The 14,927-nt window shown below is 40.0% G+C and overlaps 1 protein-coding gene across 1 annotated transcript; it reads left to right on the plus strand.

The window, feature by feature from the left end:
- The first annotated feature begins 1,189 nt into the window (after positions 1–1,189).
- Positions 1,190–13,579, plus strand: SSR3 (signal sequence receptor subunit 3). The gene is made up of 5 exons (XM_025879982.2): positions 1,190–1,405; positions 2,545–2,671; positions 7,294–7,392; positions 12,144–12,275; positions 13,306–13,579. Exons 1-5 carry the CDS (start codon positions 1,273–1,275, stop codon positions 13,370–13,372), a joined length of 558 nt encoding a protein of 185 aa, XP_025735767.1. The 5' UTR covers positions 1,190–1,272; the 3' UTR covers positions 13,373–13,579.
- Positions 13,580–14,927: the final 1,348 nt, after the last annotated feature.

Below are 14,927 nucleotides of genomic sequence, written 5' to 3' on the forward strand. Positions count from 1 at the left end.
CACTGGAAGTCAATTGCAATTTGGATGAAAATTTTTTTAAGATTTTATTTATTTATTTGAGAGAGAGAGAGCACATGAGAGGGGATAGGGTCAGAGGGAGAAGCAGACTCCCTGCCGAGCAGGGAGCCCCATGCAGTACTCGATCCTGGGACTCCAGGATCATGACCTAAGTCGAAGGCAGTCGCTTAACCAACTGAGCCACCCAGGCGCCCTGCAATTTGGATGAAATTAAGATGAAAACTCTACTAATCTGTTGATAGGGAAGCTGAAGTTTGGAGAAGTTTGCCTGATGCCAGTAATGTAGATGAAAGAAGTTTTTGTTATGAATGAAGTGGTTGAGTATTTTTTTTTTTAAGAAAAAGTGATAATGCAATGAGTTAAGAATTATATATACTTGTTTTAATAGGCATATTGAATTTTCTGAGCTTCTGAGGGCTGTCTAGCCCACATGTTCTTTTTACTTAGTATTATGCTTTTTTAGCATGGCTGTGGAGTCCACATTACTCTAAAGATTGAGTTGAAATAAAGTAATTGTGATTTGTAAATGTATTAGACTCATGTTAAATATTCATCAATTAGACCAGAGCTCCTTAAAAGCCAAAGTGCCTTCGTTTTCTTGAAAAGGTAGACTGTTATTTTGTTGAAAACAGTCAACGCCCTGTACACTAGCACGGCTGGGCTCTCGCCCTCAGGGTTTTCATCTACAAAATGGGGACAACGATGCACATCTCAAAGGATTTCGAGGATATTTAATGCGATAATGGATGTGTAAAGAAGAAAGGACTTTACACGGGCTTGTTTAGCTACACTTTTCTTCACTTCCTCCTCAGATGCCCCAGTGCTGGGTACACGCAGAGGATATTAATCGTACTCTCGTTGAATGACCGACTGAATGACTCGAGCCCAGAACAGCTTCCTATTTTGGAATGCCAACGACTTGGAAAGCGTGATGGCACCTGTGAAGTGGAATGTCAATAAAGTTTTCTTTATTAAAAAAAAAAAAAGCATCCACGAAAGTACAAATCCCCGCCTTCTTGAAGCCCACTAGCCAAGGGGCTGGCCAGGAACCCGGAAGTGTGGCCGGTTTGCCGAATCACGCCGGGAAACGTACATAGCGGGGGCCAATCCTGGGCAAGCTTGCTCCCGCGCCGCGCCGAGTCCCGCCTCCGCGCGTAGAGCTGACGGGTCATTACTGGATACGGCGGCCGCGGGGGTAGTACCAGCGGCGTTTAGCTAGCTCGGCCTTGTCCAGGCTCGAGGCTCCGCTCCATCATGGCTCCCAAAGGCGGCTCCAAGCAGCAGTCCGAAGAGGATTTGCTTCTGCAGGATTTCAGCCGCAACCTCTCGGCCAAGTCCTCCGCGCTCTTCTTCGGGAATGCCTTCATCGTGTCCGCCATCCCCATCTGTGAGCGCCGGGAGCAGGCTGGCCGCGGAGGACGCCGGCGGGCCGAGCTGGGCGGGGACGTGGCAGGGCCCGGCCGACTGGCGGGAGTTAGCGCTGGGGCCGTCGGCCCGCGGCTGTCCCCAACTCGTTCTGAGCACGGGGATAGCACCTCGCTTCTGTGGGCTTCATTGTGCTCAACGGGAATAGTGGTGGGCGGCATCACGGGAAACTCACTTGTGGCCCCACTCCGAGAGATTGTGATTTCCTAGTTCTGGGATGGCGGCTCCTAATCTGCAAACAATCGGGTTAAGATTTTGTGCTAACACTCATGCATATGTAATCTGCTGGGTTTTTACCCACAATTGTTTGCCATTACCAGCTTTAAAACTTTATCGTTTACTTATTTTGGAAAAACTAATGAATTAGGCCAGAGTCCAATTCCCATTAACCCTCGAACTGAATTAGAAGTGTAGCTTTAGGTGAAGCACTTCACACTGCTGAACATTGTTTTCCTAATTTGATGAGAGAGGTTGCACCGGTGCCAAGAGCCGGCGCTCTCACTTGTTTAAACTCTTCAATGATATTAGGATAATTCTAGAATTCTCATTTGGATGGAGGAACTTTGCAGACTTGAGCAAAGTTGTTATAGCTCAGGTTTCCTGAATTTGAATCTCCTGCCTCACACTGCTGGCACGTTTGTTGGGCAGTTAAGTCGAGATTCATTTTCTTTTGGCCTTTTAAAACCTCACTGGCCGTTGATTTCAGATAGCCACGTCAGCATGTAAACTATGGCTTGGGACTGCACATGGCTGTGCAACAGCCTGTACTTAGCTTACTAGTACCCTGATGAATGAAACTTGAAGTCTGAACTGATTTTTTTGGCGGGGTGGGGGGATTCAGAGTTTATTGTCATTTTAGAAGAAGCAGAAATCTTATCTGGACTAGTAATGGGAAGTTTCTGTTTTTCAAGTTTTCTGAGCTGGGGAAGTTTGAGACTGTAACTTTATCACTTCTGAAGATCCTCTTATAATGTGTTAGATTTTCTAACCTGGACTGTATTTTATAGGCTTAGCTACAATTAATTGATCATGCCTTTGTAACTGGGTGGTAATGTTTTGTTCCTTTTGGTATCCTCCTCTCCCCCTTCTATCTTAATTCAGGGTTATATTGGCGAATATGGCATATGGATCTTATTCAGTCTGCTGTTCTCTACAGTGTGATGACCCTAGTAAGCACTTACTTGGTAGCCTTTGCATACAAAAATGTGAAATTTGTTCTCAAACACAAGTAAGTATATTTCTCAAGCAAAGTATGTATTACATGTTACACTTTTATATAGAAGGATGTCTTAAAGACCATTTGTGTGTCTTGTTTTCAATAAGTATCAGTTTGATCTGTATACGTATATAGGCGTATTAATGCTATAAAGAATTATTAACTAAGTGAAGCAGAGACAGTGCTTCTGACACTTATAGAAGTAGGTTTTGAGGGTGAAATTAGAACAGTTGAGCACTAGCCTTTATCATGGGGTTTATCAGAAAAACAAACCACCAAGTAAATTAACATAGCTGAAGCCAAATGAAATTCTTCCTGGAAAGAACAGTTCTGGTTCTCCATGTACTATTCTCGGACATGAAATAAGTAGTCTTTTTTTTTTTTTAACTGACATTTTTAATGCTAATTACATTTTTTTATAAGTGTGTAAAAATGTAAAAGATTTTTGTATTTCCTCTAAGGTTACAGATTATATAAATCCTTTCTAAGTTTGTTGTTTCTGTGTTAGGCTCTGTGTGGTGACAGGGAATAGAAACATGTTGAGATGAAGGGCACCTGGGTGGTGCAGTTGGTTAGGTGGCCAACTCTGGGTTTTGGCTCAGGTCACAGTCTCAGGATCCTGTGAGCCCGTGTCAGGCTCCACATTCAGTTGGAGTCCACTGGGGTATTTTCTCCCTTTGTCCCTTCCCCCGCTCGCATGTGCTCGCTCTCTCTCAAATACATAGATCTTTAAAAGAAGAAACATGGTGAGATGATCTTAGCTAACAGGGATTTATTGAAGACCAGAAATGGCCTCAGTGGCTGAAAGTGGCCTCAGCATCTTCTCTGCTGTTGTCTTGGACTCTTCAGAGCTCAGGTTTGTGTGGACTGCCTTTCTGCTAGACCAGCAGAATGATCTTTATCGTCTTTCTGCTTGGCAGCCCTCTTCACCAACTGCCATTCCGGTTTCGGCCTGTCTTGGACTTTCCTGTTCTGGGCTAGCTTTCTTGTGAGGTGTGGCCACCTGTGGATAGTGAAGACCTCAGATGTGGGCACCTTGTACGACCCATCCTTTGTGATATCCTCGGAACTCACTCCCTTTGAGACTTGGACGTTTTTTGACTTTTCTGCATATTATTTTTCGTTAACCTTTTTGGAATTAAAATTACGGTTTTTTACCTTCTCATTTCTACTCTAGGCTTCTTGAGGGCCACTGCCATGTCTTTTGTCCCTCACAACAGTTAACGGTACATTTAGTTATTTCAGTTACTTACTGACTTGATTTAATAGGTTCTCTCAGAGTGGAATTGTTTTTTTTTAAATCTTAGTTTTGATTTAATATTAAATACTGCCACTCATCGAAGCTTCTACATATTTACAAGGTGTGTTAAAGCTCAAAGACTCAGGAAGATGCAAGAGTATGGGTAGGTGTTCATAGAGGGAAGTTGGCTTATGTGGTGACAGTCTGGATTCCAGTCCCAGCTCTGCTTTGCTTAAATATATAGCTTTGGGCACACGTTTCATCTTTTTAGACGTCACATTTCTGAGCTGTAAAGTGGGGATACTAATGGTACCTCATAGATGGTGAGGATTAAATAAGATAATATGGGTGACATGTTAAGCATAGTGTCTGGCACATAATGTTTATGTGCAGTGTTGGAGACACTGGGGGTGAGAGAACCCGTAAGAATTTTTTTAAGGTTGCACGACTTTTAAAAAATGTTTTTCTTTAAGAAATTAAATAGATGGGGGTGCCTGGATGGCTCACTTTGTTAAGTAACTGCCTTCAGCTCAGGTCATGGTCCCAGAGTCCTGGGATCAGTCCAGCAACGGGCTCCCGGTTCAGCGGGGAACGTGCTTCTCCCTCTGACCCTCTCCCCTCTCATGGTGTTTCTCTCTCTCTCAAATAAATAACTACAATCTTAAAAAGAGAGAGAAATTAAATAGATGGTATTTTTCTTTTTTCTGGAAAGTTTCTGAAAAACGTTAAAAAAATAATAGAAGATAAACAGCTGATTTTGTGGGTTATCTTATTTGGCTGAGTGCTGGGCCACTGGAGTAACCTTTGTCTTGTTTTAGAGCATTCAGCACTGAGACTTACTTAAGAGCCCTAAGAGGGTAGGACTTGTTAAGTTGTAATAAACCTGACAGGTTGTTATGGGTCTGTTAGGTGAAGATAGAATTTTAGATCTAGAAGAGAAATTAACTAGTTAATCTGGTTTGGTCTCTTCAGGAAGATTTGTCCTGTGAACAGATGATTGACTATTTGTCTTAAAGATACTTGGAGATAGCCAACTCTTTTAAAAATAGTTTGTTCCTCTGTCCTACCATTCTGACGGGCTGTGGGGGTGTGTGTATATATGTATATTTTTTCCCCTCTGTTCAGCTCAGAAATGTTTCTGCTATAAACCACATTCTTTTCTTATCAGCTGGCCTTTCTTAGAAAAAAGTGGTCTTATACTAAGTTCAAGAAACCTTTGAGTGCCTGGTCTGCTAGAGAGGTTCAGAAATAAGAGTCTCTGCCCTTAAGAACAGAACTTTTACATAATAAAATGAATCAAAGTTGGATCTTTGGGAATTTGTGTTTAATTTGCATCCCAGAAGCTCTTGTGGTTAAAGAAAGGTTGAAAACTACTGACTTGAATGATCTTGGGCTTTCTTTTCAGGAATCTATCCTGATTTCTCCACACCTTTCCTTGGTACGCTGACCAAAACTAAATACAGCATAGTAATGAGGGATTAATTAATTGAACATAGAGTGAACAGATTTCCACGTTCCATATTTTGTTGCTTTTAATATATCTCAACATTGTGTTGAACATTTTCATAGTGGGACTGTGTAGATAATTGCTAGATTTTGCTTATATCTGTTATTTTTCTTCTATAATGGCTAACCAGTCTCTTCTCCTATATTATGAAAAATACACCATGTTGAATTTAAATGTCATGAACTTTGGGAGGCTTTTTATATTTTGTCGTAGGTTAAATTTTATCCTCTCTTTCACTAGCAATCTCATCTGATAAAATTCACCTTATAGATTTTCTGATGAATATACATTTTTTTTTTTTTTTTATTTGATCACTGAAGATTCTGATCTGGTATCTTGAATAACACTTTTAGTTTTTCTGGCTGATTCCATACAGTGGTTCATTTAGTTAAAAGTGGTACGGTTGATCCCTGACCTGTGGTATTATTTATTTTTAGTGAAATTGTTCTTTGAGTGGGGTTAAAGTATTACTTTAATATGTTACAGCTGTTAATTCCCTTTTTATTTTTATTTTATTTTTTTGATTCTGCTTTAATTTTTTTTAAACATTTTATTTAAATTCAATTAACATATAGTGTATTATTGGTTTCAGAGGTACAGGCCTGTGATTCATCAGTCTTATACCCAGTGCTCATTACATCACATGCCCTCCCCAATGTCTATCACCCAGCCACCCCATCCCTTGTCCCCCTCCCCTCCAGCAGCCCTCAGTTTGTTTCCTGTGATTAAGAGTCTTATGGTTTGTCTCCCTCAATGGTTTCGTCTTACTTTATTTTTTTCTCTCTTCCCGTATGATTCTGTTTTGTTTCTTAAATTCCACATATCAGTGAGATCATATGAAACTTGTCTTTCTCTGATTGACTTATTTCATTTAGCATAATACCCTCTAGTTCCATCTACGTCATTGCAAATGGCAAGATTTCATTTTTTTTTTTTTTTGATGGCTGCGTAACATTCCATTGTGTATATATAGACACACCACACCTTTATCCATTTATCTGTTGATGGACATCTGGGCTCTTTCCATAGTTTGGCTGTTGTGGACATTGCTGCTGTAAACATTGGGGGGTGCTCCCCTTAGGATCACTACATTTGTTTCTATGGGGTAAATACCCAGTAGTGCAATTGCTGGGTTGTAGGGTAGCTCTGTTTTCAACTTTTTGAGGAACCTCCATACTGTTTTCCAGAGTGGCTGCACCAGCTTGCATTCCCACCAACAGTGTAGGAGGGTTCCCCTTTCTCCGCATCCTTGCCAACAATTCCCTTTTTTTAAAATAAAGATTTATTTACCAGAGAGAGCGTGTGCACGCGTGTGCAAGCAGGGGGAGCGGCAGGCAGAGGGAGAAGCAGGCTGCCCACTGAGGAAGGAGCCTGATGCGGGACTCGATCCCAGAACCCTGGGATCATAACCTGAGCCGAAGGCAGATGCTTAACCGACTGAGCCAACCAGGTGTCCCTCCCCTTTTGTTTTTTAAGTCTAGTTTACTTTTATTTACTGGAATTGAGATCCTATATCATTTGCCAATGCCTTATCAAATTTATTTATAGAAACAACTAGGCTAAAACAAAATGGAGTTAAAATGATTTATAACTAAGCTGTGCTAAAAGCATTTGACTTTTTTCCATATTAAATACCTAAAACTTTGGAAGATTACCCCTTTTAAGCAGAAGTCAAAGCTTATAACTAATAAACTCCATCTTGGAAGTTCTTGAACTCTCTTTTGGCTATTACAGTATAATAAACTTGGAATTTTCTGTCAAGATTATTTCTTGAAATGTAAAGTATCATATAGTTGCCAATACAAAATATGAGTACAGAGTGTTTCAGATAGTGTGATATTCATTCATGGAGCATGTGGAAACTTTTTTTTTCTTTTTTTTCCCCAGAGTAGCACAGAAGAGGGAGGATGCTGTTTCCAAAGAAGTGACTCGAAAACTTTCTGAAGCTGATAACAGAAAGATGTCTCGAAAGGAAAAGGATGAAAGGTTGGACTTCTAAAGTGTTAGTGATAATCAAAAAACGCAATACTTTGTAGAAAATTAAGTTTTTGGTTTCTGCCTGGAGAATGTGAATAATGGAATTGCCTGAGGTTAAATGTTGATATTGTAGAAGACATAGTAATGGGAATAACAGTCACACTGGCATTTTGAGTTTTTACCACCACCAGATGCTTTTCTTTGTGTTACACACAGTTCATTTATTTGTTTCTTTAAAGAGCTCTCTGAGGTAGGGCTAATATTTCCAGTTTACATCTGAAGAAACTGAGGTACAGAAAGCTTGGGTAACTTGCCCAAGGGCATCGATTCCTGGGCGTTGGTCAATCCACAATAAGAACTCGGGCAGTATGGCTCGAGAACTTGTCCTCCTTAAATGCTGTCCTGGAGTTAGGAGTCTGCAGAACTTTATCCAGTGCTGGCTCTGCCACTTGATAGCTGTGCAGCCTTGAGCATATCACCTCACCCCTCTGCGTCTGAAGAGTTTATATTGTGTTGGTGTTAGCATTTTTAGGTGGTGGTATTTCCATTCCGGAGCTTCCCTAAGGACAGCCAGTTCTTGGTTATCTGTGTCGGTTGGGAAAAAGAAAACAACTTGGTTTCTCTCCTGTTGCCCAAATCTGTACCACATTTGTTAGCCCTTACCCCTCAATTTTTCCTGCCAGATGCTCTTAGAAGGCTTAATAGTCTAATATCTGAGTAGCAGAAGTCTCTGAATGATTGAATAAACCCGTGCCTTAGAGTTGTTATGTGGGTTTAATACAGTCACGAGTTGAGGTTGTTTTCATAGATCTTAAGTTTTAGTATCTACAAAGTGCTTTGTGAAATGGAATTTTTAACCCACTTTGCCTCCAGAAAGACTTTGTGGAGACTTGCCATATTAAAGTGCATATGAAATAAAGCAGTACAATTTTGAAAGATCAGAAACCTTTAAAAGTAAGAAAAGCTGGGTGAACAAGAACTCAGAGTTAGTTACAGCAGTTGAGCATTGAACTTAACTGAGCTTCCAAGTGTCAGGGGAAGCATCTGAGGTCACACACTTTCATTGTCTGATGAGAAGCAGCATGTAAGTCCTTCTGAAAAGAAACTTTCCTGGCACTGAATCTTGGAAGGACTTTATCAAGTGGATCCTTATTTAAGGGACACTGAGTAACTTAATAAACAATGTCTTCTGCAGTGGTTTTGAAAAGGCACTAAAACATTATAGAAATGGTGATCTCCTGTGGATCCTTTATAAAAACTGAAGGATACAATATTTTTTTAAGATTTTATTTTTTTAAGTAATCTCTGCACCTAGTGTGGGGCTTGAACTCACCACCCAGAGATCAAGAGTTGCATGCTCTACCGACTGAGCCAGCCAGGTGTTTCCTGAAGGGTACAATATTAAAATAGTGACAGTGAAGGCAGCTTTAATGAGGTCTGGTTGCATAGCTTCCTGATTGTAAATTTTTGCATGGTGATAGAGATAGGGAATCTAGGACATTTTTTTAAAAAAATCTTTTTACTGGGCGCCTGGGTAGCTCAGTCGTTAAGCATCTGCCTTCGGCTCAGGTCATGATCCCAGGGGCCTGGGATCGAGCCTCGCATCGGGCTCCCCACTCTGCGGGAAGCCTGCTTCTCCCTCTTCCACTCCCCCTGCTTGTGTCTCTCTCTGTCAAATAAAATCTTAAAAAAAAAAAAATCTTTTTACTAAATTATAGTATTTATTAGAAAAGTGGTTCTTAAATTGGAGTGTACATCACAGTTACACAGTTTCAAAATGCTTGTTACAGCTCTGTAGGTTTTAGGTGATGAATTGTAGCAGAGATGGCAAATGGGTCTCCTCTGCCCACTGCAGACTTGCCTGATTTGGTCTGGCACATGTTCTTGATTCTGGGATATGTCTCAGGATTTTTCTCAGCATGGTATTCAGGTAGTCGCTACTACTGGATCAGAGTTGGAATTGGAAATGAAATGTCTTTGCCATTGGCTGAATCAGTATTTCAAAGGAGAATGAAGTGTAGGTTTTGTGAATACATAAAATGTAGAGTGTCAGAAGATGATAAAATTTCTCTTCTTGTCATCAGAAGTTTGTGCTGTTAATATTTCACAAAAACCACACTGGATAAAGTTGTATCCGGGTGTATACTCATGATCGACTCAACTGGGATTAAGACTCTCATTAAGATCTAGTGTTTACAAAAAAAAAAAAATCTAGTATTTTTCTCCCTCAAAAGAGTTGCTTCAAGAGATTTAAGAAAAGGCTTATCAACACCTCTTTGCCTAGATACATATGTCTCAAAGCTCCCACCTACAATCATTTGGAATATGTGCCCCATGCGACTTTGAAACTGCTTTGCCCTCCATTCAGGGTTGGAAATTAGCTGAGGAAAATCAGAGAGTCATTAATATTTATCCCAGGGTGTGAGTGTTATTTCTTCTTGACTTACCAATGGTCTGTCATTTAGTATTAATGTGATTATAACAGTTCTTGAGTTTGGTCTCAGTCTTTACCCTGTAGGAAATGCTCCTTGGAAAAATGACTCCTTGGGCGTGCTCTCCCAAACTAGATTTCTTACCAGTGAAGCTTTGGCAGAACTATTGCTGATGAGGGCATTTGGGGATCTTCATTTTTTTCTAAATGAACCAGGATATGGTTGGGCTAGAGAAAATTCTGAAAGCTGTCCAAGATAGTCCTGTGTATACATTGATGTAACACTTGGTCATATTGGGAGCTGGGGTCACCTAAAGGATTGAGCCACTTTTTTCATCACAACTGTTTTGAGTTAGGGAGAAGTGCTCCTATGGAGGTGGGATAATCTAAGCAACCATAATGGAGGCATGCTAATAGCCTGTTTAAGGAACCTGTCTCCACTGGATCTTGTACCAGTGTCTTAAAAACAGAGACACTTAGTTCTGAATGTTTTCTAGCATTGAACCATGTTGGGGCTATGCATCTTTTTTGAGATGGTGTTTTCTTTGATCAGTGTTAAACTGGTATAATGTATTTTTTTCATTTCCTCCAATTCCAAGTCACATGTTTTCTAAATTTACATTTAAACTTCTCTTACATCAGGAGCTGTTTTATAGTTGATGGCTGCATTTAATATAGTATCTTTTACTTCTCCCAAACTTACAGTAAATAGAAGTTTTATTAAGTTGATGGTATCCATAGAATCAAGGACCTATGGCATTTATATTAGAGAACACAAACTTCTTTTTTTTTTTTTTAAAGATTTTTTTTTTTTTTTTTTTTATTTATTTGAGAGAGAGAGAATGAGAGATAGAGAGCACGAGAGGGAAGAGGGTCAGAGGGAGAAGCAGACTCCCCGCTGAGCAGGGAGCCTGATGCGGGACTCGATCCCAGGACTCCAGGATCATGACCTGAGCTGAAGGCAGTCGCTTAACCAACTGAGCCACCCAGGCGCCCAAGAGAACACAAACTTCTTGTGATGAAGTTAAGTTCATTTCATTTAGCTCCTTTACAGTCAAGCTTGTTGACTTTGGATTAAAACATGTGGTGAATAAAATGTAGCAGTTGCCAATGACATTAGCCATAGTGCTGTCCTTAGGATTGGTGGAGGGGATCATCTGGCCTCAGGGTAGTGTATCTTTGGGGAGGACAAAGCATCAGTGGTTATGGCTTTCAACCTTTTTGATAATCTACAGTAAAGTACTTCACCTTTCGACCAAATACACTCAAACATGCACACATGCAAATGTTTCCCAAAACAATAATTATCCTGCTGTGGGTGATACACTTGATATTTTTCTTTTCTTTTTTTAAGATTTTGTTTGTTTGTCAGAGAGAGCGCAAGCGCGTAAGCAGGGGGAGCGCCAGGCAGAGGAAGAAGCAGACTCCCCACCGAGCCAGCCGGGAGCCCAATGTGGGGCTCGATCCTAGGACCCTGGGATCACGACCTGAGCCACCCAGGCATCCTCAATATTTTTCTATTTAAAAAAAATGCTGGTCTCATTCCACTCAGTTACTTTCCCTGAGTGTTGAATCTACCCAATTGATTTCACGTCCCGCTAGTGGGTCACAACCTACTCTTTTAAAAACTGCCTTACGAAGTTAATTAATCAAATGGAATAAAAAAGGCTACCTTATTCACAGGCACCCTGGAACTTCCTGCTGCCCGTGTGAAGAGGTAAAAGGCTGATAAAGTTTTAGTTAATAAAACATAATGAGTAAAATGGATTAAATAAAAAGTAAATGGGTTTTACAGAAGTTAAAAAATCCTCCTAATGTTGAAGCACATTTTTTGTTTGAATTATGTAAAGGTGGCTAAAGATAGTTGCAGACAAGTCTGCTTCTGTGAGCCACGGCTAGGTTTTGTTTTTGGGATTGTCTTCAGGTGTAATATTGAAGGCTGAGATCTGGAGGCTGTTGAGAGCCTCAAGCCAGCAAACAGCCAGGAAAGCTTCATGTGAATACTGATCATGGAGTTTGTTTTAGGTGAGGGCCTAGAGAACGATGTCTCTTTAGGCTGCTGATGAAGCCAAGCCAATTGCAATTAATCTGTCCCTTCCTCCAAAGCCCTGACTGCCTGGGAAAAAAGGTAATATACTGAGCAGCTATTTTTATCAATAGAGTAAAATATCTTTTTCAGCAGGAAAAAAGGGCACAGTGCTGATTAAATTTAATGTTAAAAACACATTCTGTCCAGAATACATAAGGAAAAACCTTATAGTGGACTAGAGCCATGTGGTATTTAAAATATTTTAATACATATTTATAAACTTGATCAATTTGTCTACAGAATCTTGTGGAAGAAGAACGAAGTTGCTGATTATGAAGCTACAACATTTTCCATCTTCTATAACAACACCCTATTCCTGGTCTTGGTCATTGTTGCTTCCTTCTTTATATTGAAGAACTTCAACCCTACAGTGTATCCTTTTAAAGGTTGATTAGCATTTTTCAAAGTCTAGAATCAAGAGTTTGTTTTGGTTTTTGATTTATCCCAGGTATTTTACTGTGAAGAAAACTGCCCGGGGAATCAGTTCACTAAATAGCACTGTGACCTCAGGCAAGTTTCTGGACATTTTAAATAAGGGCTTTGGGTTTGACTTAACGTTCTTTGAAGTTTATAAATTATAACTTCATGATAAATAACAAGTATTACAAAGCACTCTTACATATATGATCCTGTATATCTTCCTATTTAAAAATAAGTTCTGAGGATCAAAAGCAGCTTGCCTTCTTTGATAGCTCCTGGCATAAGCCCATGTGTCTGCTTTGGAATTGGGTGGATAGCCAGTGTAGTTAAATAGGCACATTTCATAATGTCTTAACAGTGTTTCAAGCTGCTCTTAAATTGAGCTTTTGGGCAAGAATCAGTCTTCTCTTTTTAGGTAATTTTAATTAAAGGTGTTAGGGATGTGCAGCCATACATTTAAGTGGAGATTTTATGTAATAAAATAGCAGACTCCTCCAACTTGTGTCTTCTGGGAATACTAGAGTGGTTTGTCCAAAACAGTCCCATTCTGAGGCTGAGAGTAGCTGTGAACTTTCAGAGCCTCCTTTTACAGGCCAACTGTAGCCAAAACACTGATGGACAGGGGAGACTTACTTTTCCTTTGCTCTTGGCTGGAGGCAGGGAAGCTAAGTTTCTTCTTCCTGTTCATAATCTTGATTAGCTCTTCTCTTTTAGGTTAAATGGAATTCAGATGTCTTCTTTATGATCATGTGTTCTAGGTTTCTGTCTCAAGTGTTTTTAAAATTGGAACACATTTCCTGTGAATGCTCTTCATTCTTCATAGCCTTCTGTCTTGTTAATTGCATTTGCAGACGATGGGACTGCACATCATTGTCATTTTACAGTGTCAGACAGGAAACTGCATTCCAAAGAGATGGGCTCTTTTTATTTTGTTGAACTACTTTTGGGCTTTTAATTTTTCCTTAACATTAAATTTTTACAGGAACTATATTTTATCCATAAGTGCTTCATCAGGCCTCATTGCCCTCCTGTCTACTGGCTCCAAGTAGACCGTGCCGGCTTTGCCCCCTGGCTTTGTATCTACGGGTGGCCTGTGGTATATGGAAACGCAGCAGGGTGGTCAGGGTGAGAGACACACAAGATGTTTTTATAGTCTTCAGTTGGAGGGTTTGAAAAACCCAACAAAATGTAATTCAGTATTTGTTTATTGGCTCTTTTTTGACAGATTGTTGAAATTAAATGAATTGAAAGGGAAACTCAGAGTGCCAGGACATTTTTTAAAAGGTAAAAAGTGTCTTGCAATGTGCTTAAATCACAAGAGGAGAAAATAACTTGTTTCCTTGATCTGTCAGAGGTCACAGTAACCTGGACTGAGCTGTTATTGTTAAAATAGTAGCAAGAAGTTAATAGGTGGTTCTTTGTGTTCTAACCACAATATTACAACTTCTGTGAACCATAAATATCAGAATGAAGAATCCTTTTCCCCCTGGGGATTGAACAGAAGCCTCATGTTTACAAATCTCTGAATTTGTGATTTGAAATAACTCAGAGTTAAAAACAAGGTCTCCAATTTGGGGCAGAGAAACTTGTGGAAAATTTTTTTTTTGTTTTCTTTTCTTTTCTTTTTTTTTTTTTTAACAGAAGAGAGGCAGCCAGGGTAATAACCTAAAATTAGTGGCCAGGCATCTGAGAGTTGTCCCGTGGGGTTAAAGCACATACTGTTCAGCTATATAGCCCTGCCTTGGGCGGCCAGGGAGGTCAGCTCAACCCTACCATGTTGGTTTGACCTGACTTGGAGACTGGAATCATTGTTTTCCTTGCCTAGGGTCTCACATCACTAGAGGAATATTCAGGAGAGAACCTCCTTCCTGAATATTGATGTGTAAGAGATCAGAGTAATGTTTATGATCTTAGTTCCAGAATTCTAAGAACTCGCCGAGGAATTGCAGTGGTTTTAGTGCTTGTACAGCATTTAGTGCAGCCTTTTTTCATCAGGACTTTCATAAATTTTGACCTTTTTTTTTTTTTTTAAGATTTTATTTGTTTGAGAGAGCACAGGTGGAAGGGGCAGAGGGAGAGAGAATTTCACACAGACTTGGCGCTCAGTGCAGGGCCTGACGTGGGACTCGATCCCAGGACCCTGAAATCATGACCTTCGCTGAAGGCAGATGCTTAAGCTCCTGAGCCACCCAGGCGCCCCAAATTTGACCCATAAGTTCCCATTGATTGTGAACAAAATTTCTTCATATTAACCTCTTCAGCCCCTAGGGTTCAGCCAAGAACATTGTCTTGCATTTCTTAATCAATGTGTGCAGAGATAATTATCATTTTTTGGTGCATGCCGTGATTTGAAAAAGTTTGGGAAGCTTTTTAGCTTGTATTATTTAAAGGGTTATGGAATAATAGATGATACAGGCTCATATTCCTATTAGCTTTTGACCACATCCAGTAATTTTCTACAAAGAGTACTTCAAAAGAAATATCCTATTCCTAATTCCTAATCTTAACTTTAGTTTCCACTTCCAAATTTAATGTGAATGTTGTAAATAATATTTGCTGTTTTGTTTATAACGTTGTAGAAAGGTGTTCATCAGGAGTTTATCT

Source organism: Callorhinus ursinus, unplaced genomic scaffold (genome assembly GCF_003265705.2).
Source record: "Callorhinus ursinus isolate GAN/ISIS: 27379988/994484 unplaced genomic scaffold, GSC_fseal_2.0 scaffold1, whole genome shotgun sequence".
Lineage (NCBI taxonomy): Eukaryota > Metazoa > Chordata > Mammalia > Carnivora > Otariidae > Callorhinus > Callorhinus ursinus.

Excerpts from the sequence above, each read along its gene's own strand:
- SSR3 (XM_025879982.2), top strand. The coding sequence starts at position 1,273 with ATGGCTCCCAAAGGCGGCTCCAAGCAGCAGTCCGAAGAGGATTTGCTT. Across the intron at positions 2,672-7,293 it reads AAATTTGTTCTCAAACACAA|AGTAGCACAGAAGAGGGAGG; the intron begins GTAAGTATATTT and ends TTTTTTCCCCAG. Across the intron at positions 7,393-12,143 it reads CGAAAGGAAAAGGATGAAAG|AATCTTGTGGAAGAAGAACG; the intron begins GTTGGACTTCTA and ends ATTTGTCTACAG.